This window comes from Vitis vinifera, chromosome 19 (assembly GCF_030704535.1).
Source record: "Vitis vinifera cultivar Pinot Noir 40024 chromosome 19, ASM3070453v1".
Taxonomy (NCBI): domain Eukaryota; kingdom Viridiplantae; phylum Streptophyta; class Magnoliopsida; order Vitales; family Vitaceae; genus Vitis; species Vitis vinifera.
The window spans coordinates 26,367,111-26,394,886 of record NC_081823.1 but is presented as its reverse complement, the minus strand read 5'-3'; the positions used below and the strand labels follow the sequence as shown (position 1 = coordinate 26,394,886).

General features: G+C 35.1%; 3 protein-coding genes across 5 annotated transcripts; 2 read left to right on the top strand and 1 right to left on the bottom strand.

The window, feature by feature from the left end:
* Nucleotides 1-624: 624 nt before the first annotated feature.
* Nucleotides 625-5,349, bottom strand: LOC100250221 (prohibitin-2-like). 2 transcript variants are annotated; one of them, XM_002264184.3, is made up of 6 exons: nt 5,252-5,349; nt 4,529-4,709; nt 2,779-2,895; nt 1,998-2,168; nt 1,402-1,614; nt 625-1,109 (listed from the first exon to the last, which is right to left on the bottom strand). In XM_002264184.3, the coding sequence occupies exons 2-6, from the start codon at nt 4,703-4,705 to the stop codon at nt 921-923; spliced, it is 867 nt and encodes a 288-aa protein (XP_002264220.1). In that variant the 5' UTR covers nt 4,706-4,709; nt 5,252-5,349; the 3' UTR covers nt 625-920. The 2 variants fall into 2 exon arrangements, with proteins under 2 accessions (XP_002264220.1, XP_003634822.1); XM_003634774.4 differs by having other exon boundaries at nt 5,207-5,334.
* A 697-nt stretch (nt 5,350-6,046) lies between these two features.
* LOC100255394 (2-dehydro-3-deoxyphosphooctonate aldolase) lies at nt 6,047-19,184 on the top strand. 2 transcript variants are annotated; one of them, XM_059735391.1, is made up of 13 exons: nt 6,047-6,326; nt 6,427-6,524; nt 6,603-6,699; nt 7,732-7,797; nt 9,817-9,876; nt 9,992-10,066; nt 10,165-10,249; nt 10,743-10,801; nt 12,933-12,977; nt 16,174-16,272; nt 17,493-17,540; nt 17,707-17,754; nt 18,247-18,877. In XM_059735391.1, exons 1-13 carry the CDS (start codon nt 6,291-6,293, stop codon nt 18,301-18,303), a joined length of 873 nt encoding a protein of 290 aa, XP_059591374.1. In that variant the 5' UTR covers nt 6,047-6,290; the 3' UTR covers nt 18,304-18,877. The 2 variants fall into 2 exon arrangements, with proteins under 2 accessions (XP_059591374.1, XP_019072910.1); XM_019217365.2 differs by lacking the exon at nt 18,247-18,877 and adding an exon at nt 18,923-19,184 and having other exon boundaries at nt 6,086-6,326.
* Nucleotides 19,185-24,707: 5,523 nt separating this feature from the next.
* Nucleotides 24,708-25,755, top strand: LOC104877804 (casein kinase 1-like protein HD16). The gene is made up of 2 exons (XM_010646857.1): nt 24,708-24,786; nt 25,223-25,755. The coding sequence occupies exons 1-2, from the start codon at nt 24,708-24,710 to the stop codon at nt 25,753-25,755; spliced, it is 612 nt and encodes a 203-aa protein (XP_010645159.1).
* Nucleotides 25,756-27,776: the final 2,021 nt, after the last annotated feature.

The window sequence follows — 27,776 nt, the reverse complement described above, 5'->3', positions numbered from 1 at the left end:
AATAAACATAGGCTTCCTTTATTCTATTGGCCTTCTATCTTCTTCAATTCCATTTTATTGAATGATACAATCATCTTTATTTTTTATTATGCATTGGTGTTTCTCTTTTCTTTTTTTCCTTGGTAGTTCCAAAATAACAAGTGAATAGCCATAATTTTGGCATGGTCTAACCAGCCAACATTGTGAAGAAACTAGTATTTAAATTGCCCTCCTGATCGTTTTGAAACACTAAAAACACTTTTAAAAATCACTATTAAACACATTCTAAATGAAGTTCCGAGTTAGTCACCCAATGCCCTGCTTTTCGGATCTTAGCCGAAGACCCAAAAGACATAAAATCATACCCCAAAACACCTAAAAAATCATACCGCTCCAACCTGTTTTAAAAATCAGGCATTTGATGCACCATATTAAACCACCTGTGACCTGAAAGATTCAAGCAGGCAAGTGATCATCATCAAAGGGAAAAGAAAAAGGCCTTACCTCAAGTTTCTTCTCATAAAGAGTGAAAGCAATGCAATTGTCTAAAACAAAGCTGCACACAGCAATGGATTGTCCACCAACCACCCTGCTTTCAAATATTACAAACTGCTGCATTTACCCGAGCAAAGAAACATACCAATATAAACAAACTGCTTTGAATAAACTGGAAATTATTCAAGTGATATAACTTTCAAAACTTGTGGAAATTATATCCAATGGATTGTGCATCCCAACTAAAATTTTTCCATAGGATCTGGTGGGGGTTTGCCTCCCCATCTACAGTTTGGACAGGATACAGAAATTCACTGATTTCATATTGGTCCAAAGAAACAGAGAAAAGCATTACTTTGTCTGCTACTCAAATCTTGATGATATATTCCCACAATAGAACAATGTGAGAAACAAAACCACAGGGGGTAAACCTAAATGTTAACCTGTCAGCTGGCACTCTGCAAATTCATTTCCTGAAGGTTCAGCAACAAATCATTGGAATTCAAGAAAACCTTGTTGGCAGAGTTTGAAATTGTATGTGCAATTTCTCGGGAAGCTTCAATTTTTCTGAGCGTGATGAATGCTGGATTGTTGGCAATAGCTTGACCTATCAGCTGGGCACTCTTAGCCTCACCCTGTTCACCAGAGACAGATTTGCTTACTTAAAATTTATGAAACTGAAAAGAAGGGGCACAATATTTGAGTGTAACTAAGAGGAAGGTGAACCACCCTCAATCAGGGGTCCAAATCAAACTAGTATTTGAAATTAGTTGCCCAGAAGGTCAAACCTTACTGGGAAAACTATCAGAACTGGAAACATTCCCATAATGGTAGAAAATCCTAGTTCAGAACAACACTGCAGCAGCTTAAATGGAAACAAAGATCTGCATTTCCTAGGGCATGGATGGACCGTTTTTTATTTCTCACCTGTGCTCTGATAATAGCACTCCTCTTGTCTTGCTCAGCTTTTTCCACAACAAATTTGGCCCTTTCAGCCTCTTGTGCAGCCACTTGTTTAGCTTCAATAGCAGCAGTGAATTCCCTCCCAAAAGTAAGGCTTGTAATGGACACATCATCCAGAGCAATGTTGAAATTGGCTGCCCTTTCTGTCAATAACTTACGTATTTCCCTACTAACAGTCTATAAAGAACATATGGATTGCTCAGAACTTGATATATTTAAAATTTTATCGTAATCCTAACAACCTATCCTTCCACAATTATTATACCATGCTAAAATATAGGAAGCAAGAACCCGACTCGGGATGGGAAGTGCTCATGTGATTGATGATAGAATTCATTAACTTGATCACTGGGGAAGGACAGAAAAGGTCCACAGAAAATTTCTGATAATAAAGCACTACTCACTCAATGGAAAGAACTGGGAACTTGAGGAAGAATTAGCATACTAACCAAAATTCGCAAAACAAAATCCTAATCTTAAACAGCTATCACTATTTATCTGATACTCATACTTCAAATTTGCAATTAAAACTGTTTAAAAGAAAGACAGTTCAGACCTACCTCTCTCTGAGTAATAAGCTGGCTAGCATTATACTGTGCAACCACAGCTTTCAGAGTTTCATGAATTATTGAAGGCAGGACTCTTTCATTGTAGTTCTCACCAAGGGTTCGATAAATTGTAGGTAACTGGTCTGGCAGAGGACGGGTAAGAACTCGAAGACCAATCTTTACCTGTGCAGTAAAATCAAGATCCACGTTCAGAAAGGAACACAATTCAAACTAATAATGACTATACCTTGATATCTCATTAAAAGAAAGTCATCAGAAAAGAAATAACAAAGAGAGAGATAATCAGAAGTGGATAATAATACATCATCTAACACAGCACAAGACTTAAAATGGATGACAATCCCAAATAAGTAACTCCCCTCTTAGCAAGGCAGTCCACTTCCAAGGTAGTAATTAAGAACTAGGGGTGTACTGCTCCAGAGATGAGATGAGATGAGAACAAAAATACACACACAAAGAGAAAAAAATAAAATAAAAAAGGTCTCTCCAAAGGCAAGAGCAGCAAGATTCCACTGAATCACACCTACAAGATCTCCCTAGCATTTGGTTGTTTTCAAGAATTTGTAACTAAGAAAATACATACAAACACCCAAAAGTTAAAATAATAAATAGAATATGTCCCAGATGCATATGTTGCAGGAAACAAAAAATTATGATAATGGCTAAAAATAGAGTCTGAAATTTGCAACTATGTCTCACTTCATCACCCAAACACATGATCAACAACATAATCACAACATTTTCTACAACAAGAACTAGAAAACAAAATTACCATCTGGAGGTCATGGCTCCCTGAAGTACTCTCCACAAGATGAGGGCGCGTACGGACATCATAGATGACTGGCCTATCAAACCATGGGATCATCAGGTGAGTTCCCTCGGGATAAACCTGCATATCCCATCTAAGTATGATGTTCTAATGAATTACAGTGAATGACAAAATAGGAAAAACATAAATTACAGAATTAGTGATGCAGGAAAAGAAACTCCAAGATTTAAGGTTCCTAATTGCAGGTTTTATCAAACACACAATAACACTAACATTTTTATCAAGATTTATCATCAAATAGAGCAAATGTGGTACGTATACATAAAGGGAACTTGATTCATTTGAAAAAAGAAAAAAAGTAAGATGCTCACAGTCACATCCAACTCCAATGCCCCAATTGATTCAAAAAGTGTTGGTCCGAAAACATTGAGCTCCAAATAACCTTGGAAGACATATCTATTCATTATTGTTTTCACTTGGAGGACATTTGTGTACTTTGGGTCTTATTCCCTTTTTTTAGGCACTTTTAATAAATTTGTCTTTGCCTATCAAAAAATTATTGTTTTTACTGTCATTGTTATTATTAAAGATTATATAACAATCAGCCCACTCCAAAAAAAAAAAAAAAAAACTGCATGAACCGAACTCACTCTCCAACCCACCCATGACCAATGAGGGGATGTCTAAGGACTCTTACCGCCCTACCAACACAGTGGTCAGTCCATCCTATCTTATAGATGGGCTATGAGGTGAAATGCAGGTACTGAACCCACTGGGTCCCTGACACACCATGGTGCATTCAAACCAAACCATAAGAACAATGATGATGTGAAAGCCTGAATAGAATTTGGTATTTCAGTTGATAGCTTTTTATCTCTGTGGGAAACTTAACTCATTAAGACAAACTTTATTTTCCACATCAAGCACATAAGTCAACTGTCCAAACATCAATTTAGCCGACAATAAAATCACAGTAATCTGAAAAGGACTCACAGTGAGCTACCGGCAACAGAAAGCTCAAATGAATATATCTGTTGACTCACAGTTTAAGACAAGAAACTCATTGCAGTTTGTCAGCTCTTTTTAAAAAATCCTTCATTTTATCAATTCAAGCATTAAAAATACTTCAAGATTTGCCAATAAATTTAAGAATGGCTAAAGCTGGAACATGAGTTTGAACCAACTTAACGCAGCAAGGCTGATATCTCTAAATTCAAAGAACTCTCATGAAAGAGTATGCTAGCTAGCTTCACATTCCTCTTCAAAGGAAGAACATATGAAGAAGCTGAAGAAACAACAGGTATATCATAACAAAACAGTTCCAATGATGGTGACTATCACTATTGAATCCAAAAGAAAACTTGATTTGCATGTTATAGAAATATTTCAAAACAGAACCATTTATCCATTCATATGACAGTTTCTGAAGAAGTTTTATCATCTTAGAACAGATACCTATGAAAAATTGCCCTATTATGTAAGTGACAAAGTCATCCAGAATGCACATTCTAGATGCAACATACATGCAAAACAAATCAGCCTAGAAAAAAGTGAATAGGTTGCTGAAAGATTAAAGTACTGGAAAATATGAAAAACCCATTAAATAAAACACATCAGAGTTGAATATCGAAAGTAACAGAAGCAAAGCAAGTAAAATCTAAAAGCAATTACCCAAAAAACCATATAAGCAGAGACAAAAATAATTTAATGGATTTCAGGTCTCATATGCAAGAAACCAAGGGGAAATGAGAACCTTGTCCTTGACACCAACTATGCGATTAAACACAATGGCCCGATGACCTCCCTCAACATTGTACAGACTGTTAATAGCTCCATACAAACCAAGCCCACCAACAACTCCCAGCTTAATCAAAGCAGAAGCTGCACCACCGCCTGGCACCTTGGGAGCTTTGATATTGTTGAAATTCATGTTCCTGAATGCGAAGAATTAGTAGCAGAAAAGAAATAAACTAAAGGTACTTGACCACTTTTCCCTGCATCTAACTAAAATTATTTTTGCACAAGAAAACATTCCCAAATAGCAAAGACCGACAATCTAACAAAAATTTCAGTCACAGCTGTAATCCAAACTTGAAACTATTCCAACGGCTGTTCAAAGAGAAACCATAGAATTCAAAATCTCCGGCAGTAGCATTCCCAAGTTATAAAGTACTCGAGACTAAAACCCCACCCTCTATTTGGTTACCAAGAAAATGAAGAAAAACAAAAGAAAACCACATTTTGACTCCTATGTTATATCGCTATCACTTTCTTTTACCAAAAATCCAAAACAAACGAAAAATAAAATCCAAAACTCAAATGAACCAAGCCAAAGAGTCGCATGGGTTTTCTGTATCCACGAGCTCTAGATGGTGAAATTTCACGATTCAAAATTCTCTTTCATTTTTCTCATCAAACGATTGTATCTTACATATAAGTCGATTGATTGAATAGGGATTAGATATTGGAGCAGAACCTTGAACTCGGAGATCGATCGGCCTTCGGAGCGCAGACGAAATGTGTAAACAGAGATCGCGGCTTCTTGTGTCACAAGGAAAAACCCCAAAACGCAGGGGTTTAGCATTGGTCAGGCTATAATGGGCTGAGCCTGGGCCGGCCCAAATTTGGAACTTGTGACCCCAAACCACTACACACATGGCCCGTCACCTTGGTCATTTTCATCTCATCCCATCTTGGCCCAATTTAGACCCATACACTCTAGGCCCAATACAATTTAGTCCGTCTTACTTTTAGCCCATACACTTTTATTTTTATTTTTATTCATTTTATTTTATTCTATTTCATCTTATTTCAATCTTTTTTATTATTTTATTTTATTTTATTTTTATATTTACTTTGACCCTCATTTATTTTATTTTGAACTTTCAATTTGTATATTAAGTTAATAGTGTCATTATTAATTATAAATATTAAAACATCATAAAATAAAAACATTTTTTAAATTATAAATATCAAATAGTTAAAATAATTAAATAATTATCTAACTCAAATTTTATATATTTTATTATAAAGGCTAAAAATATTTTATAATGAAATATTAAATAAAATTATAAACAAGTGTAAAATTAAAATTTTAATTTACTTTTATATTATGATTAAAATTAAATAATTAAATTAATTAATATTTTAAAAAATTAAAACTTAAATTTTAAAATAACTAAAAATTATTTTGAAATAATACATTTATAAATTTAAAATTCAGGTGCAATTTAATTTAACTCGTTTATTAAACAGTTAGATATCGGAGGAAGTACATTTATAAAAAGTTCGAAATTACAATCTTATCCTTCAGCGTGAGAAAGATGTCATTCTATTGAAATTCCCCATATCTTATATCCAAATCACAACTCTAAGTTCGACTTAGATTCTTGGAATTCACTTCAGTTGAGCAAAGCTCTTGAATTTCTCAGAGAAAACTTTGAATTTTCTGAGTTTTTTTTTTTTCTTTTAGGTTTTCTTCTTCAGTTGATTCTGAATTTTGTGTGTAAAAAACCATGGATTCTTCAACAATGCTGTACAACCAGCTCAAGGTTTGGATCACTTTATGTTTTTCTTTTTCTTTTTTTATTGATTTTTTGAATTGTAATGATTTAATATTGTTTAATTGCTGTGATGATTTACTGAAAACAGTCATCAGAACCCTTTTTCTTGTTGGCTGGTCCCAATGTGATTGAATCTGAGGAGCACATTATGTATATGGCCAAAGCCATCAAGAGTCTCACATCAAAGTATGTTTTGTTTGATGGAAAATTTCATTGTTTTTACGGTTTGTGGATTGTTCATAGGGTTTGTTTTACAATTTCTAGATTTGGGTTGAAGCTGGTTTTCAAGTCGAGCTTTGATAAAGCCAATCGAACCTCCTCAAAATCATTTCGGGGTCCTGGCATGATTGAAGGCCTGAAGGTATTGGTTGTTGTTAATTTGATGTCATGAATTTTTGGTTTTGTTAAATTTGGATGTATTAATCCTAAATGAAGTGCTACATTGCCTTGAATTTTGTCAAGGCTAATGATTGCAAGAGAAAATTTTTTAAGTGTTTGGAATAAAGGTCGATTTTTTTTGGGAATTTGGCAAATGTTTAAGCAAACATATCCTATGGAGATGTGTTGAGATGTGTTACTTGTAGAAAAACATATATTAAACAAGTAAGATACATATGGGAAACACCAAGGTGCAGTTTTGGTTTCGAAGAGGACGAGATAAAGGAGAGGAAATTCTAACATTTTCTCTTTGCTCATTCATAATGAAAACAATGGGGACAATAAGTAAATTGAAAAAAATTTCTTTGAAATTTTGGGATATGCTATGAAAAAATGGTTTATGCACAGAGGAATCATAATCCATGTTAAAACAAGTATTGGTGGCAGACTTGTGTGATATCAGTGATTTAGGTTGCATAATGAGGCAGTATCAAAATACCTATCAAAAAAAAAAAAAAAGAGGCAGTATCAATCAACATCTTGTAACCAATGCTCAAACATTACATCATGAGTAATAAAATACTTAAAATTGACTTCTGCATTGGGCACAGAATTGTCCCGATTTAGACTGCGGAGGCAATAGCTGATATGTTTGTCGTTATTGCTGCCAACTGTAGGTATATCAGTTCCTTGTTTTGTTTTTCAATCAAATTGTCGGAATGTCATTAATATGAGCCCCTTCTTGAGATTCTGTTAAGCCTTCTAAGAGCATGCTTATACCTGCCTCAATAATAAAACCCACCTTTAGCAAACTAAAGAAAGCATGTACAATAGAGTCTATGCCTTTATAGCTAGTGCCTTTATGCCTAGTGCCTCCTACTCCCAACTGACCTGAATATCTTGAATGGTACTTTTTCTTCTTAATTTGAAATCAGTTAATGCAACATTTTATAGAGACCAGTTAATGAAATTCCCTGGATTCTTAGTTCTTTGTATTACTTGCTTTTGTTTGCAGATCCTTGAGAAGGTCAAAGTAGCATATGACATCCCCATAGTGACTGATGTACATGAAATTGAACAGGTAATTATCTTATTCCCTCTCTCTCTCTGTACTGCCATTGTGACAGATATATTATGTTGAATCCCCAGTTTAGAGTGTGATGTGCGTGAACACATACTGGTAACTTCTTGTTGTTTAAGGTATATGTTAACTTGAACCACCAGTTTCAAATGTGTACTTCTGTTACCTTGTTTGTATTTCTACCTTTTTGCTTTCTGATTTAAGAAAAGGATCCTCATAAATTGTCATCAAGGGTATATGCTATTGATGCATTACACTTGTTTTAAACTATAATTTGATGTCTCTTTTTGTGTGCTCCAATCCGCTACTTGTCTCTGTTGTTGCACTGCTTCTGAGATTGAATGCTCAATAGTATATTGATGGTTTATAAATGACCCTTTGTTTTTGCCTTTCATTCAAGTTTATCATGAGTATATGTTGCATCTACAAGAAATTCTTCAAATGGTATTGATATAGTTTCAAAAATTTTAGTTCTTGATAAAAGCAACAATAGTAATATCCCTTTCAACTGCTATATCCGTCTATGCCTTGTATGTAACAAAATTTCTGTTGAGTAATTGAGTTGGAATATAAGGATGAAAATTTGACCATTCAAAGAAAAAGGAAAGAGGATGAGTAGAAGAAGGTGACGCCTTAGAACAAGGAGATTTTTTTTTTTTTTTTTCAAATCAGGATGAAAGAGTCTTTTGAATATCATAACTTGCCAGCTTTTTACCACATTAAGAAGGATAATATCATCACAAGCTTTAGAAGAGTTTTCTGATATCCAATGATTCTAACCAAATAACAGCTGCACTTCTTTCCAAAAGATCATGATTATCTGTGGTGGTATTACCAGCAGTAGCAGTTTTGTGTTTATCAGGATGAATTGGTTACCTCCTGTGCCCTTCTGACAACCTCCATTTTTCCTTTTGTTTCTCTGTTAAGGAGAAAGGAGAAGACAAAGAGAGAATGGTAACCCATGCAATGACATTTTTTCCGCTTCTAAGACATCTCAACTTTGGATCTATAGAACTCTTTTTGTTCTGTTATTATGAATTACTTTGTCAAACTAATTTTTTGAGGACAAAAAGTTGGCACATCTTCCTGCAAAGTTTTGCATTCATGTTCATATATATATTTATATTCCATGTTTTGGATAGGAATTGAAAGAATTCATTGGTAAATCAATCAACAAACAACAAGCAAATATGAGCTATCCTTTAAAATTCCTAAAAGAAAGAGTAAATGAAGAACCCCAAAAACCAAATTGCCAGTATCCAAATAAAGCCCAACAATGAACTGAAAGAGGACTTAAGTTAGGGAGTGATGAAATCCCAATACGGAAACACTATGTTTAACCAACCACTGTGATGCTCGGTTAGCCGATCCAAGTATCCATGAGAAGGAGTAACTCAAGGCTTTAAAGTTATTAGGGCTGCCTGTTTCCAAATAAAGCCCAACAATGAACTGAAAGGGGACTTTTGTTAGGGAGGGATGAAATCCCAATACGAAACAGTATGCTTAACCAACCACTCTGATGCTCAGTTAGCTGATCCAAGTATCCATGAGAAGGAGCAACTCAAGGCTTTAAAGTTATTAAGGCTGGTTGGTTGAGAGGTCTACTATTATGTGGAGCCACACATCCAATCTTTAAGGCTTTAAAGTTGTTGAAGCCCAAAGTCTTTGCCTTAACCAAACATTCAAAAGATGCTATGATCCCTGCATCTATGGCTATTGTAGAAACTAGCTGGTCTGGAGGATGCTCTAATCACTGTGTCAACACAATCTTCGAAACCACCAGATTCCCTAGCTGGCCTCAGTTCACTTACAAGCATCTATCTAAGTTGAGCTTAAGGCACCCCTCTTTGGGAGGGGGGAGAGAATTCAACAGGTTCATATCTTTTGTGCTTAAGGCAACCATTTCAATGTCAATGCTTTGTTCAGTAGTGAAAATTTTCGGCTAATATAGAATATGTTTAGTGGAGAATTGGTACTCACAATGTCTTTTAACTGTTTTTAGCCCTTGATTTTTCCCAGTGTGAACCAGTTGGCAGAGTTGCAGACATCATTCAGATTCCAGCTTTCCTCTGTCGTCAGGTTGAACCAATATTTTGTTTCTCATTTTCAATGTCCTGGTGATTCTGTTATGAGGTCCAAAGAGTGTGTTTTGATCTGATATGCTTATCTCATTCAAAGTCTCTTACAATGACAGACAGATCTCCTAGTCGCTGCTGCCAAGACTGGAAAAATTATCAATATTAAGAAAGGCCAATTTTGTGCTCCCTCTGTAAGTGAATCTGGCATTTTTATCTCGGCAGCAAGCCTTCAACAACCTTTATTCTATCTGCTACAGTCGCTCTATCTGATAGTCATGTACATTTGCAGGTCATGGTAAATTCTGCTGAAAAGATCAGATTGGCTGGGAATGAAAATGTGATGGTTTGTGAGAGGGGAACTATGTTTGGCTATAGTAAGTCACCCTTGATTTAAGTTCAAATGTCTAATGGCCTAGGCTTTTGGGTTGTGTTTTTTTGGTGTTCTAATATAAAGGTGTTGACGCACATGGAGATTTATAACTATTTTCAAATTTCTTGTTAATCTGAATTATTAGAAGGCATAATCCAATGTCAAAAAAGGGATTATGTATATCTATGGTTTTCTCCTTTTTCACCTGTGGGTTTAGAGTTTTATAAGCTTTCACTAATTAGTCACATTTCATATGTGATCTATGCCCTATTGAAATTGAATTAAAGTCCTGTCCCACTCTGGTTGATGTTATTTGTTTAGATTACTAATTGATTAATTCATGCTTCTGTATTTCATGAAGTTTGTTCTAAAGCCAACACTAAAATCTCTCTTTAAGCATATTGGAAGTAGAGGTCATTGATGCATTATAGATATTTTTACCTTCTTTTTTTTTTTTTTCATTCAATTGACCTTATATTTGGGCTTTGATTTTATAGATGATCTGATTGTTGATCCACGCAACTTGGAGTGGATGAGGGAAGCTAATTGTCCTATTGTAAGTACTTATCCATTTCAACCATCCATCTCTTGAAATTGATACATTGTTGCTAAAGCAGTCATGTTCTTGTGGCAGTTGTAAGTTAAATTGCATAAATACAGGTTTTCTGGGCATGCTGTTCACTTCTTGTATCTCTCTCATGTCAATTGTGTATGCTTTGTATCATTGACCCACAATACCCATGATTTGCTGAAAAAACAGGCAAGATTTTGTAAAATTGATAATCAGCTATGCTAAATAGGAATCTTAATTTGTCCAAATTGGTAGGAGCCACAAGGTCATTAGTCATTTAGTGGATATGAAGGAATTTAGTTTAAGGCAGAAGTTTGGTGCTTTGTTGCTCAAGGAAGGGAACATTTGAAGATCTCTGGTACCTAAGATTGTCCTTGAGTTGGGAGATTTGAAGATTATTTTTTTGAATTAATTGAGTTAATGATATTTAATCATTCAAGCATGATTCTACCACCCAAACAATACTACAAGAAGGCCAAGAAAAATAAAAATCAATCAGGAGAAGTGGCCATAACAAAAGTCTTCACATATGGTTATATAGATAAGAGGAGAATCAAGGTACAAATTAAATGAGGAAGATATGTCATTCTAAAGAGTCACCGAAGAATTTCCTTTTCACTGGAACAGCTACATAAAATGTTTTGATATGAGGAAAAGCCTAGTATAGTTCTGGAAGGGCCATCCTGGATGTGACTTATTTTTGACGGGTCAATAGAAACTCAACCTGTTTATTTATCATAATATAGAATAAGTAGAAAGGACTTTGAAAGATGTAATGACTCTGTTTAGTTCACTGCTACATATAATTACTATAAAGGTGTGAAAATTATCTTACTACTGTAGAATAAATCATAACACAATAGGGTGTATAATGAACATGATGTTACAGTAAGTTATTACAGAAATTTGAAATTTATCCTACTTAAAACATAAAAATTAGAATAAGTAAAAAGTCTAGCAATAGAAGACTCCAAAGAAAGTAACCATATTAGGACTGATAAACATATGAAAGTGGCTAGATAACTTTCCAACTGAACCCTACACCATCTGGAAATTGCCATATTAGATTTTGGGCCTTTAAATCAAGGCCTATGAGACTTCTCTTGTGCAATTCTTAGTGCTGCCACTTATCCTAGCATAATCATATCTAGTTGTAGATTGTGTGTCTGTGAAGTTTTGTTTATATGAGAGTGGGGTTTGCTAAGTTAATCGTTTTTTCTGAAAGAGAAAAGTTATTTACTTGTTTAGAGATCTGGTACTGCAATTAAAAAAGCTTTTACAATTGCATTTCTCTTGAGTTGTTTATGTGGCTCCAACTTGCACATGCAGCAGAAGAATTGCAACAAGTTTTATATGCTGGCATTCCAATTCTCTCAAGCTCCATATGATTCATATTATCGATGGCAGCTGATAGAATTTAAACTATTTGACAGGCCACTTGTATATGTGAAATTAGAAAATAACTGTTGGTTCTAAGAGGAATTTCTGTTAAGTTATATGAGTATTATACTCGATTAGTTAACAGGGTATTTGGTCAAACCATGTTTTGGCTTTAGATAATTAAGAAAGAAGGGTGAGGAACAATTTAGTGGAACCTATGGGGAAATCAAATTTTGTTCACTCAATCATAGGCAGAAATTCTGGAGCATGTTTTCTAGCTTAGCACAGAGCCACATCCTTTGAGATGCTTGATGGCCACTTTTAAACAGAATTTTTTATCCTTCTCTTGTATTGTGAGTTCTATCTTATAAAATTGTTTCTTATTAAAAATGATGATTACTTTATTAGTGAGCACAACTTCATTAATGGACCAACTCTTATCTTGACCCCAAATTAGTTGCTGTGATAGTATCAAAATAAAAGTCAGTTCAATAGAATTCCAGAATTTAAGAAATCCCCAATGAAGTAATGGGATCAAAGTGACCTTTCACTGCTCCTTTCATGTGCTTAGAAAGATTGATCTCTATTCCATGTCAGATATTTCTTTAGTTTTCCTGACTACTATTCTTCTATAATTTATCTTCAATATTTAATGATGACATTTGTTCTATTTTTCTTCCATTCACAAATGATTCTCTGGGGAACCTGTTCATCTTATTAAACTGTTTCACTGCAGGTGGCAGATGTCACACATTCACTACAACAGCCTGCGGGGAGAAAAGTATGGACTTTATTATCTTTTGTGTTTGAAAGTTAAAGAGTATTGCATGCTGCTTTACTCTGTGAATAGTTTAGCAAATTGATATAATATTATCAGGGAGGAAAATATCGAGTATCGGAGCATATCGACACGATGTATGTTAGAGAAATATTGGTTCCACGATATTTTATCAATTTATCGTGAATTTCACCTATTTCTCGGGATTTATTGGCATTTTATTATTTTATCTTCAATATATCGTGATAATTTGGGCGGTCAAATGAGGATCAATGCGGTCAACCTTTTAAAAATGCCTTAGGATTTCCGTCGTGGGGGCTCAAACCCCAGCCAAAAGGTTTGGCTGGCAACGAGCCAACTGCTGGGGCAAGTTTGCCCCTTGTTATCTAATGTGCACCAAATATATATAAAGTCAAATTCATCATATAAATATAATTTTAAAAAAATGTTTTAAAGAACAAATTAATTATAATTATTTTATAATTAAATAAATTTTTTTCATCTATTTGAATACCAAAAATATAAAAATTATCGTGATAATTTTCTTCATAGTGTTTTTAATATTATTAATATATTAATTAAGTATTAAAAATTATACATATATCATCATTTAATACAATTAAATTAAATGAATTATACTTTTAATATTAAATATATTTTAAAATTAGACATATTATAATCAAATATTACAAATATTATTATGAATAATATTTGATATAATTTAATAATAAATATATACTTCTGAAATTTATAGTTTTTTTATTAACACATACAATATTATTATCAAATATGATAAATCATATAATACATATATCAAATTATTTAATAAAACAATTTTAAAATATCATTATACTTCTAATTACTTTTTTATAAAGTTTTTCTTATATTTTTATAAATTTTGATCAATTTTAGGCTTATCGATATTTTTTTCCAAAATATCCGCCGATATATCTCTGATATTCCGTAAAATCGAAGTACCAATATTTTCATCCTTGAATATTATGACATTATCCTGATTTTCATTTTTTTAGTACCAATGCGATGCTCCTTTTAGGTGTGAAAAGAAACCTGTTATTTTTTTTCTAGGTAATAATTCTGTTATTCACATTAGCTAGTTGTTCAATCTTTGCATAAGCTTGACAAAAATGCAGAAAAATGTTTTGATTTTGATAATTTGGTTGCTCTCCTGTTCTTCATTGGGTCTATGAGGTGCCAATTCCCATTTCACAGGGCTATAGAGGCTCTCTACACTATAGTTAGTTTTGTGGCTGCAACTGCAGGAACCGCTAAAATATATATTAAATGTTTTAAATTGCAATACTGAAAACATGATAAACCAGTTTTAGTCATCTTGCGTTTATACAAAACATGGTCTTAAACATCTTTGATTCACATACAATCTAATGAGAGGAGCATAGAGGATTGGGCTTAAGTGAGTGATCATCTTGGGGGTTGTACCAACCATGGTCTTAAATATCTTCTACTCAGATCTAATGATGCTGTAATACAATCTATCGAGTGATTTCAGGAATTTCAGTTATTCTGAGGGCATAAAGATAGCTTCTGATGCTGTGATACTGGTACATTCTATTGAAGGACTTCCGTTCTGTGGGGGTGGATGGATATATAAATAGCAAGCTTCTGATGTTGCAATACGTTCTACTGAGAGAAATGGAGGGCTTCTGATGCTGCAATACATTCTATGTAGGGATTTCATCTCCTATGGGGGCATAGATGGATGGATGGATGAAGAGCATGAGAATATGTTGTATAGATGAGAGAGAGAGATGGATAGCTAGAGAGAGCTTGAAATGAGTTTAAGATGAATATAATAGGTAACTTCTTTTTTTTAATAATCGAGGAACCTTCAATTGTAGAGCCTTTCAGACTTCTCATGGGACCCAAACCTCGGGGTGTTGATTGTGCCTGCCACAATCAGCACCAGGTAATCTAGAGATTCCCAATGGCAGGAATTTAATCTAAGACCGTGCACCTCTACCACACATCTCAGCACTCGCCCTTTCTATTGGACCATGCCCTGATGGGCTGTAGATAACTTATATCTACAGATGACTTTATATTGATAGGTAAGGGCTTTCTGGCTTCCACTGCTGAGGCTGTGCTACAATCTATTGAGAGATTTTGGGAATTTTAATTAGATAGACACAGCTTGAAATAGGTTTGAGGTGAACATACCATGTAAGTTATGTCTACAGATGACTAAATTGATGGATAAGAGCAGCTTCTGATGCTGTTATACATTCTACTGAGGGGTTTTAGTTCTTTATGCAGCACAGATAGATATAGAACTTTTGATGCTATTTATTATATTGAGGGAGATAGATAGAGAGCTTCTGATGTTGCAATAGATTTGAGGGAGATGGATAGAGAGCTTCTGATGCTTCAAGACAGTCCCTTGAGGAATTTCAGTTCTTTTGGTGCTGTAGATGCATGGGTGGATGATCTGAGTTCTTTTGGGGAAATAGGATGGATGGACGAGAGAGATTGCTTGAATGTGCTAAGGCATGTCTCTTGGAGTTTGGCTCCTCTCCGGTTTTTATTCCCATGTTTCCTCATCTGCGTAGAATACCATGCTATGTCAGCATCTACAAAGGACAGGAATCACTATGTAATGGGTCATAATTCCTTCTACATCAGCTTGTTCAAAAGATGGGAAATCACCATTTGATGGGTCTTACTAGTTGGTTTACATGTCCGTCACTTTCTTTGTACTCATTAAAGCTTTTAAATGGTTGAAATTTTGACAATGTACTTCCTCCCATTAGACAATGGATGTGGCAGAATTATGATGTTAATTGGAGGAAAATGGACAGAGATAAATCATTGTGTTTGGGGTACTCACTTGTTTGGGAATGGGGCTCATATTTAAGCCATTTCTTTTACATTACAATTTTTCTTCTCTTTTTATCATAGGATTGCAAGCTAACATTAAACTAATTCAAAGTGGAATCATTAAATAAAACCCTATGAATATTAGCAGGGTGCATTTTTTGCTATGACATGCCACCTTTATGTCATGTTGTTGTCCATTTCATGGGTTGGAAATGTTGATGTGTCATTGCTTACTTTCAGGTGCTGTAAATTTGAATGCCACATAATATTTTAGATGCTGAGCCATTTTTTCTTAACAAAAAAAAAACACCGATGATGAAGAGCTAAAGGTCTATTTTTCAAACAGCTGGAAGGCGGAGGTGTTGCCAGTGGAGGTCTTCGTGAATTGATACCATGCATTGCGAGGACAGCAGTTGCTGTTGGAGTGGATGGAATTTTCATGGAGGTACAAAATCAGAATTTGTTAAGAGTGGATAATCTTTTTGCCATCTTCTCTCAGGTTTATGGTACTTGTTGCTCGATTGGGTTCATTTTATTACTAAAATACTTGAGGGTTAGTTATTGTTGTTAAAAGTGGTACTTCTTGAAATTCCTTTACGCTATATTTGGTTTTAGGAAAGCACTAAAAACTAGTTAAAACAATGATGCTTAGGCTTTTTAAATTATTTAATCTTCTTATAGAAGAGTTGAAATAAGTAGAACGAGTTTAAAGTAGCATATAAAAATAATTTATTGACTCTAAATCTAATTTTTACTTTCCTTCTATTTTTCCTATCTATTTTTTCCCCTTTCATTTTCCCTTTAATTTTTTTTCAGGAACCAAACATAGGCTTAGGCTCCTGTTGTTCAAGGGAAATCATTTCCACAGTATTTTTCCCAGAAAAGAGGACCAAATCTAGTGGGATAGATACTTTTCCCGAAAGTTAACTAAAGACATGATGATTTTTCCAACTTTACTGTAAAATATCCATAAACTAAATCGAGCCTTGACGAAAAAAGTATCCCTGAAATTTTCTCAAACTATTTTCCATAAGAATAAATCATGGCTCAAGTTTTCTTAGAAGCAGGAACTGTTGTATGGATATGAGCAGAAACTAATTGAAGAATACAATGGTGAGATGAGACGAACAGATTATTAGCCATCTAGTGCCAGCCTACAGACCATCCAAGAGATGAAAAGGTTGCTGCTGGAGTTTTCTGACTCGTAATTGTCCAGATCTTAATCTCCTAACTCAGACATTTGCCCACCATTTCATTTTCCGAAAACCAAGTAACCCAGATCTTATCAAAATTTAACAATGATTTTTGAGTTGCTGTTTGTGCTAAGAGCATTTTCAATCCTCCAACACTCTCTCTCTGTCATATCTTGGCAGTAGACCTAGTCTTAGATTTTATCTTTCTCAGTCATATGCTTTATAGTGCTTTTAGTCGAAAAGAAGTTCGCTATCTGGACTGATGATGCTGCATTTATTTAAATGTCTCTGTATCATCTTACCTTCTTTGTTCAATTTTGCAAATATCAATATTAGTTACTTTTTGGAATTCACGCAATGCAACCATGATTCATCAAAAGCCCTGGATTCCATGATTTCGCGTTGTAATATCTTTTTTGGTCCCTTATTTCCTTAACTTTTAGTCTTCTAAGGGCTGCTTTGTGATGTCTAGGTGCACAATGATCCTCTAAATGCTCCAGTCGACGGTCCAACACAATGGGTGAGCTTCATTTGCATAATTTCCACTCAAGTTTATGCACATTTTATATGCGAGTTTAATCTGAGAATTGCTTTCACTTCATCACAGATAGAAACCATGGTCATTGTCATGAGGGTTTCATTTAACTATAAACTAAATAAGTTATTGTTTTTTTTCTTGACAATAGCCTCTACGCCATTTGGAGGAACTGCTGGAAGAGCTTGTGGCAATAGCTGTAAGTTCTCCACCCTATCCTGAAATAGCGGTTACAATTCTGAAAAGTACTTTATATTAAGGTTGTAACTCTCAAGCAATATCATATATCTGGTAGATGCTGCTCTCTCTTAGTGATGTCCTGTATTGAATTGTTGTCGTTAAGTTCTAATTTTACTAGCTATCTAGGCACACACGATTCTGAACAAGCAGGTAGAAAGTGATCCACACACAACAGAAATACTGATCGCAAATGCTACAGTAACAAAATAACACGAACTTGTTCTGTATGTATGTATCTGGATAATTTCATTTCCACAGGAGTCCGAATGAAACCTTTGGGTGGTGTGGCCAAGTTTATCTTTTGGTTGGGTCCATTTAGTAGTGGGATATTGCCCCACTTATACCGTACATTTCATCAATCTTGATATGTATTATATAATTTGCTTATTATCATTTCAAATATCTAACCTGGATTTTTTTTTTTTTCCTTTTCGGTGTTGATGTCTCAAAGAGGGTAAGCAAGGGGAAGCAACGCTTCAACATTGATCTCACACCAGTCCATGATTAAGAAGCTCTTTGAGGCTTTTCTCAAGGGTAAGGGAGGATAAGCTCACGACCTTATGGCTCTCTTTTTTCCCATGACTAAAGAAAATATTATTTGTTTCTAAAAATTTATAAATATTGAATTTAGTACATAAACATAGGGATGCACAGTTGCAAATTTATTTATTTAGTTATTTACTCATTTCTGATAGGGAAAAAACAGTACCATTACCTTAACAAAGTTGTTCCTCAATGGGATATTATTGAATTCAAGTTCATCTGAGATTTTCTTCATAACTTTTAGCATAAGAGATGAGGAAGAGACCCGATGTTAAAATTTGTAGTGATGAACGATGTTGAATTCTTTCTTGAATTAGTCATGAATCTGCTTTCGGAGATTCAAACAAAAGCAAATCCGCCCCCAATCTGGGAATTGTGATTTATCAGAGTGTGGGGATTAGGGCCTTCAGAGTGAAGGTTTTGTGCATTGTTGTCTTTCTAAAACCCACACTTTTCTTGTATTGTATACTTTTTCTCTGTAAGGATCTCATCCTCCTATGATCACTCTTATGGCTCATCAAATTTTTGAAGTTGTTGCTCCTTGCTCAGAGAGCTGGTTACTCATATTTCTTTGAAATGATCAGGTGATCGTTTGGATATTCACTCAACATGGTAGGAGGTGAAGGCACCTTCTGAGTAGGCGACTGCTTGCAGGTTGGCGTTGTCTATCTGCTTTAAACCATGCAGACTGCAATGCCCTTTTTCGGGTACTAGACCAGCTTTATATGTATGTGAACCAAACCCAGATCTTGTTGTGGATCAAATTTGTTCATGTTGAGTGACAAGAATTTACGATGATCGGGAAATATGTGAATCTAAATCCTATAATAATAAATTTTTTATTTATATTCTCATTTTAAAAAAATAATCTAAACACATCAATGACCATCAATGTAAATTGATTTTTCCTTCTCATTCTTTATAGCTATTTTGGCACAAATTTGAATTTTTTTTTTTTTGTCAGAATGTTTTGAGAAACAAATCATATTGATATAATATTTTAGAGAGATGAAAAAATTCAAATTGTTTTAAAATAATTAATTTTGGAAAATTATTTTAAAAATGTTGTCCTATTGCTATATTCAAGTCATAAACTAATTTATTTCTGCCTGTAAAATTTAAAAGAAAATTACTTAAGGCTTTGTTTGGTTTTCAAAAAGTATTAAAGAAGCAAAAAAAAAATGATAAGGGAAATGGTTTTCTCATATAGTCTTACTATTAAAATAAATAAATAAAAGGAAATCAAATATAATTAAAATTAATTAGAAATTTATGAACTTTAAAATTATTTAATCTACAGAAAAATAAATTAAATGAGTTTAAAGTATATAAAAATAATTTATTTACTTTTAATCTATTTTTTTATTTTCTTTTATTATTTGATTCCTTCTATTTTCTTTCTTTCAAATTTTTTGAGAATCAAACATAACTTAAAAATACAATGTGAGAAAACAAATGAAAATTCTTAAAATCTCTTGTTGCGGATTGCATCATGTAGAAGTTTTTTCAATTTATTCTTTATAAAAATATTATACAATTATATATCTAAAAATATCTTATATTTGTTTTTAGAAACAACATTTTTTTAAGAAAAATCATTTTTAATAAAAAAAAAATTATCATGCCTAAAGAATAAAAAATCGTGTTCAAGATAAGTTTCCAAATAAGATGTAAGTTTTTTTTTTTATGTCTTTGGAATAAAACAAATGTTAATTAGTAAAAAAATATATTCAAACTTCAAACTTGTCCCTCTTTAGTGGCCTTCTTGTGCGCCTTTGAAAATTATGATTTCACCCAAAATGGTACAATTCAATATTTTAATCTAATCAAATTATTCATTGCAGCTGCTGAGCTAAAAAAATAAGTTAGGTGGTAAAAATATTAATAACCGGTTTGATCGTGATTTTATGGAATGCTTTTAATATTTTTAATATTTGAAAATTTTGATTATTTAAATGTTAGAAATATTAAAAATATTTTTTAAAATCATTGTCAAATACATTCTAATTTATTTTTTAAGGGATTAAAAAAATAAAATAAAAAAGGCAAAAAGGCAAAAATCAATTGGATAGTTGAGTAGTAATCTGGTTTCCCTCAAACCACAGGCTTATAGGCTTATGAATGAAACCCTTATGGATATGACTTACGTCGCTCCACCGTTATTCATTGCCATTTTTATCACATTTGAAGGCCCAAAAGTTGCATAATGAGTTATATAATTAACCATTTTTTTTTGGCCTTTTTAACATATTGTAAACCCCCATTTTGGGGCTCCTTTTTTTTTGCATTTTCCTACAGCTCACTTTTGCCAGATGGAGGGCTCTCAAAGAGCCAGGTGTTGCATCCTAATGGGTTATCAGAGAATCACGTTAGTTAGTGGTTTGAATGAGTCAATGAATGGTTGACACCTGTAGAGGAGCGTTCAGAGGGCAACATTTTCTGTTATGAGGAGGAGCGTATGAGAGAGGGAGGTGGGCGTAGCCAGCTAAAAGGTGCTTTTTGCAGAGGATTAGAGGAGATATTTTTGTGGGGAGCTTCTGGAGCTTGAAGGGACAAGCTAGAGGAAAGGGAAGAGCGTATACAGTTTTGAGTGAGGAGAGGAGGGGTATTTTCAGTAAGTTACAGAGAGATATTCTCGCTTTCCTGAAGAGTAAGTTTGAGGAGAAAGAGGCTTTCAGGTATGACCATTTATGGTTTTCCCGTATATTCTCATCTTTCATATTTCTCCTATCTCATTCTCTGTGATTTTAGTTTTGCTTGTTGGGTTGCTTTGTTTTGATGATTATTGGTTTGATATTTGAAAAGCTTGCTGCATTTTTATGTTTTACCCCAGCAAACCTCATCCATCTTAACCCATTGATTGTTAGACCCATGGATAAAATAATGAAATGGGTTCTGCATATTTTTTAAAAATTCCATGCTCTGTTCCTGTTTCTATTCTCTTGTTCCTCTGTTTTCCTTTGAAAGAGACTTTCAAGCTTTAAGACTGGAAATCTGGGGAGATTGGCTGATGGAGAATGATGATGATATGAAGAGGTGGTTGGCAGCTCCAGAATCTGAATCTGAAAATGTCTGAAGGGGATATCAGTAGTTTTTGGGATTCCAGGAGTCTTTGCTTGAGAATGTGGCAAACATTGGTGAGAACGAAATGGACTCACAATAGAAGAATTCTGTACAGTAAATGACAGACTCCTTGCCTGGACCTTCATGTAAAATAAATTGGATTTTGCATTGTATTGCGAAATGGGCATTCTGATGGTTGGCAAGTTAGGTGCAAGAATGATTGCTCAAGTTGTAAGAATATGGGTAGAATGAAGAACCTAGCTGAGTTAGAAGATGGAAAGAAGCTAAATGGTAGCAACAAGGAGGATCAGCCTGTTAAGGTTTTTTGGAGGCTTCGGAGAAGAATAATTCATTATGAGAATGGAAAAACAAGGGATGGGTATTTTGAGGAGCAATTATCGGTTTTTTACTCCACTGTCAGCAAGCGGGTTCAATCATATGGGTCCCTTTATGCCAGGTCACCTGTCATACATGGTTGTTGAGACCTTGCGTCCCGATGATCCACGTAGCTGCCAAATGGACGCACACTTTCAACCATGATAGAGTTCTGGTTCAGTCGTCCCTGCAAAAGGTGTCCGGACACACCTTCCGATGGTTTTGTCAGCCATGGTTAGAGAGATTAAGCAGTTGGCACAGTTGGCCTTTTTCTAGGTATAGTAAGTTTACCTTCCTCCTTGTGTGAAGGTCCTTATATATAGTACCAAAAGCTCTATCTCCCTCTTTAATGGTAGGGAGACTTTTTGGTTTTGTCATGATGCCTCTAGGTGGTGGTAGGGTCATCATCACCCTACGGACGGCTGACAGAGATCGTGGGAGGCGCTGCGGCTATCAGAGATCGCGGGAGGTGACTTGCCATCATTCCTGTCCTTTCGCTCTGCAGGTGGCGGAACATGGGCCGTGGCAGGCTGTCGGAATGACGTAGCAAGACTGACTTACTTTAGTCAACGATTCGGACAAACATATCCGGATAGGATATGTCGGCCGTCCGGATGTGATATGGCGATCGTCCGGATGTGATATTTGCGAGTGTCGTGTGCTTCTCCCTGAGGGAGTTCGGATAGGGGAAGCGCGCCACATGTCCTCTTGGGGAAAATCCGGATGGAGCTAATCCGGATAGAAATGCGTGCCACGTGTCATCAGGGGGAGGGATCCCTACAATGGTGCTACAAATTGATCCAAGGCCTTGACTGTTCTTTGGCTCTCAATGATTCAGAGCATTGCTAAACGCTTAATGAAAGGAATGCTAACTGAACCTGGTCATCATAGCACCTCCACCACAGCACACTTACCGTTCATCATCATCCCCCCTACCATCTAATCCACCTCCATTTCACCTCTGTTATTTCCCACGTACAAGAAGTCCCATTGGCATGGCCACTTTTCTCTCACCACCTTTCTAACCGTTCATACCATATTCCCTTCGATGTAACATGGCTGATGTTCCTATTCATGGTGTTCATGGAGGCATGCTTTCTGTTCCTTATGACATGGCTAGAATGCCATTCCGTGATGCTGCAGTCTCACAACCCATACCGATTGGGGGCACTGGCTACTGCCCTTGCAAATGCACCACCTGATCAGCAGGGAATGATTGTTGGGTGAGAATTTGTACCCACTTGTGGATCAGCTGGAACATGAAATGGCAGCTAAGGTGACAGGCGTGCTACTAGAGATGGACCAGATTGAGGTTTTGCATTTGCTAGGATCGCCGGAAACATGATCACACTTATTGTTGGATTCCATCATAACTGACTAGAGAAAGAGTAGGATGGCAGTGTCGCTGTTCACAATACCACTATTTCACGTGTTCAGATTTTCCATGCACGTGAGGGCAGTCTCGTTGGCGGAGACCTTGGTTCCAATGAAGAAGTGAGAGATTAGATTAATGGCTTGAAGAGGAGATTTCCACCTGGTCATCCCAAGGGCAGTCATTCAATGGTTCAGTTGAGGAAATTTTCTCATGAATTGGCACAAAATTATGACTGTTCAACTCATGAACATGTTTTTACTACGACTCCAGGTGTATAGAGGATGATGATGGGTTACACCCTAGCTTTCAACTTCACCTAGCCACACAACCTCTCCACATTTCCATCCCATTAACCTTCATACTTCAACTTTCTCATGCCCATCTCCATGCATACACATATCACCACCTTTCTCTCTCTACATCCGAGCATACCCATTTTTTTTTCTTAATCCCATGCACGCAATCTACCTCCGAAGGTCCCTACATGTCTATCCACTTACATCCATCTTTCACACTCACCTCCATGCCACACTTCCAATTGTCATATACCCATTGGACCCGTTTCCTTCAGCATCGTTCGCCATTCATTTCATCAAGGATACCCACTGAACCCTTCGTACCCATTTCTATCATTAACCGTGGTTCCATTCAACACCAACCTCTTCACATAGCCATCTTTCACTCTTCCTATGCCCTACCCTCTACCCGATCACCTTGCCACATTTCCCGTTCTCTTATCTGCATGGTCCACATGACATTTTCCAATATTGACCGGAATAAATAAAGATACAATATGGAATCCATTGGTGATGACTACACTGTAAAACCCACATACGGCAGGGAAAACCATTCCATGTCTTTCTTGATGTCGGGCTTGTGAGGATACCAATTAATTGGCAATTGTATGTTTGGAATTTTGAAGGGAACACTGAATGGAAGCTTGGACATTCCTCACAGTAATGAGTGGTTTGCTGGACCCTCAAAGGAAAAGCATGCAAAGCCTTGGATTCACAAATCCCTGCGCGTGTATACCTGCACTTTCCAATCAGAAATGCGGAGTCCACGTTGCAGAAAGCCATGCATTATTATCCAGTACATGGCTAATATTTCTACAGCTTCATTGTTAAGGTGAGTTGATAAGAGGTAGTGATATCATGATGGAAATGGCAGTTGCAGCGAGGGAACGTTCCAAGTGGCTTCGGACAATGTCTTCTCGAAACAAGAATAAGATTTTTATTGGACATAGCCAATACGTTGGACAAACACTTGAAGCAGACGAGGCCAGTGAGGGTGGAAATAAAGTGTCAAGGGCATGAAGTCGACTGAGCCAAGCAAAGATGCTAATGATGGTGCTTAGGCCAAGCAAGCGAACTTGAAAACTATTCTTGGAGCGGCATCGGGCTATGGGCATGCACTTTCTAAGCATATTATTTTGGGATGTTGAAGAGATATTAGATCCATCTTAGATGTCATCTGAACCCCCAAGGAGCGACCAAATTGAGGCTACAGCCAAGTTGCAGGTCACTGAGCTTCTGAAGTTGAATGAGTAAGATCACATGGCTGAGCAATGTTTAGGGCCTGGGATTGCTGTAAATTTTGGTGAATTGAAGGCTTTGGTTGGTGATGATGCTTCGGGTGAGGCTGCGAGCTGAGTTGTTTCCAAATTGACTAGTTTGTTGAAAGCTCGTCTTAATTTATGGTTGATGAAATCATCTGGGAGCTATGAAACATATTCAAAGTTTTTAACTCAGTTTCCTTCTATTGAGGAAGACTGGGCTTTGCATATGTTGCCCATCTTTTCTTCTAGATCTTCAGTTGAAGGTTTCTGCTCACGGTCCAGCTCGATGGGGTCCTTTTTTCTATTTGCTGGGTTCTTTTCCACACTGACTGATTTCTAACATCCATTAAAGAGCACAAATCGGTCTATAACTCTTTGTCACCGGTGCAATGAAAAGTGTAAGCTAGAAGTTTCGGCCATTCTGAAGGGAGAATCCACCATCTCATTTGCTGATCAGTACTTAGGGACCCTACCTTCTTGGTTACTGACGGCAAAAACCTGCTACACATAAAGGCTGCCATTGTGGTCCTCCATATGAGTGGCTGGTGTACAACACTCTGGGTGGCAGTCATGGAGTGCCTAAAGTACACTATAAAGGAAAGCAAGGAGACTATTATGTGATGGTTTTGGACATACTAGGGCCTAGCTTATGGGATGTATGGAATTCTTCAGGGCAAGCGATGTCTTCAGAAATGGTAGCTTGTATTGCAGTTGAGTCTTTATCAATCCTAGAGAAGACGCACTCACGAGGTTATGTGCATGGAGATGTAAAATCGGAAAACTTTTTACTGGGCAAGCCATCTACACCACAAGAGAAGAAGTTGTTTCTTGTTGACCTTGGATTAGCGACAAAGTGGAGGGACAGTGCTAATGGGCAGCATGTTGAATATGATCAGCGGCCTGATATGTTTAGAGGAACTGTGAGATATGCTAGTGTTCATGCTCACTTGGGAAGAACTGCCAACAGAAGAGACGATCTAGAGTCTCTTGCATATACACTCATCTTTCTTCTTGCCAAACGATTTTTATATCTCCTTTGTTTTTAAAAATGTTTTAAAACAATCAAGGATTAAATCCTGTAATTCCAAAATAATGGAGTTATTGGAATTAATTCATGCAAAAATAAATGGGCTTTGGTGGGGCCCAACATCAAATAAATTTTCTTTAAGATAAAAATGAATTTTGAATGAAGTGTCATGTATGCTATTGGTGGTTCTTTATCTTGTTTGGAGATATGAGTGATATATTTTATGTTCATTACTATGCACTAACCCTATTTCTTGATAGGGCGTTGCTGTTTGCCGATTAGGTATGCATCTTTTCTCACTCTGACCATCATCCATCTATGCTTTGACTTTCAGTATGTGATCATGCCGGTATTCATTGATTTTCTTGTCGATTGTCACGTCAATTTCATTTTATTAGTAGAGTCCCATTTTTAGGGACTTAGAGGGGTGCTACAGTCTTTACCGTACCTTCCCGATAAGTAACCTGATACCCGAACCTGATCTAATTTTTCGTAGACCACCTTTTCTAAAATAAGGAGTCACACTTAGAGTTTTCTTTCTTATTTTGTTTACCCTTTTAAAATAAAACAAAAATAAGTGTCGACTCTAAGTCATTTTCTTAAAAATAAAAATCATTTTAAAATAAAAATCGAGCTCGCCATCGAGTGGAAGTGCATGAGCCGAAATGCGGGGTCCACACATATTTTTAGAAAAAACATTTTAGACCACAAATCTATTTCTACAAACACCAAGTTTTTTCCTTTATCAAACTCTTGTAAAAAGATTACAAAAAAAGCTTTAAATCAAAATTATTTAGAGCTTGTTTAACAATGATTTTTTGCTAAAGTGAACCTAACACTTTTGTTAACGAATCTTTATTAAAATGTTTTTCTTAAAAAAAAAAAAATTACTTAGCATTTAAATATAAACCAAAAAATTTTTAATAATCTTTTTGATAATATTTATATGACAAAAAAAATTATTTTTGCTTTAAGAATTGTTTATGTTTGTCATACACATGATTTCAATAAAAAAAATATATACATTTTTTATGTATTTAGAATCCTTTTAAATGAACTCTTATTACCAAAAATCTCTCAATTTTAGTCTAAATAAAATGACCTAAACTTAATATTGTTTTTTTTTTTTTTTTTTTTTGTTGAAAGTAAATTTGTTTTTAGACTTTAAATTGTTTTGTTTTTTATTTTATTTTTTCATAATTTTTTATAAATTTTTACTTGAATAGAAAAAACCAAAATATTGGTTTTTTCTAAAGGGTTATTTGATTACAAAGGTCATTAAAAACCTAATTTTGAAATTTAACCCTTTTATTTTTATTTTTGACAAAAATGCCCTTATTTTTTTCCTTGTAAAAATAATCATTTCTTTTAAAACATACATGTAAATACTTAAAATAATCAAAGACATATGTCAAAAATGGGTTACTCTTCAAACAAAAATATGAGAGATGTTAAATTCATAAATATGAATATTATTTTATCATTTTTAACTAATTAATTTTTTTTTAAGTAAAAAAGTAATATATTGGTTTTTCTTTACTTTTTAATGCTTAATGTAAATAAAATATTACAAAAACAAACAAGTTCTATTTATCCTCTCATGGGGCCCCACAAAATAGTCAGGTGGCTCTTGCTGCAGTGCCAATTGAAGCAGGGCAGTCCAAATTATTCTTCTGAAAAAGTATTTACTTAAAAAGACCAACACTACCAATAGTTTCCCTGTGTTTACAATGAGAAAAATTTACAGACATGAATATATGGAAAAAAAAATGCTAAATTTTCGTTTGAACTAGTAAAAAGTACCGAAGTTGCATTGAGATTCCTATGTACAAAAAAACAGTAATAAGTGGACTACTCCAGCCACCTAAAAAAACAGTAATATTAATAAGTATCAAATTAGAATAAAATCTTTAAATAAATAATAATAAAACGAAACTTACTGGTCATCAACTGGAATGGTAATGTCATGCTTGCTATAAATCCTATGAATTGAATTAATAAACCCCGACCATATCATGTCGAGGCGAGCAACAACCTCCT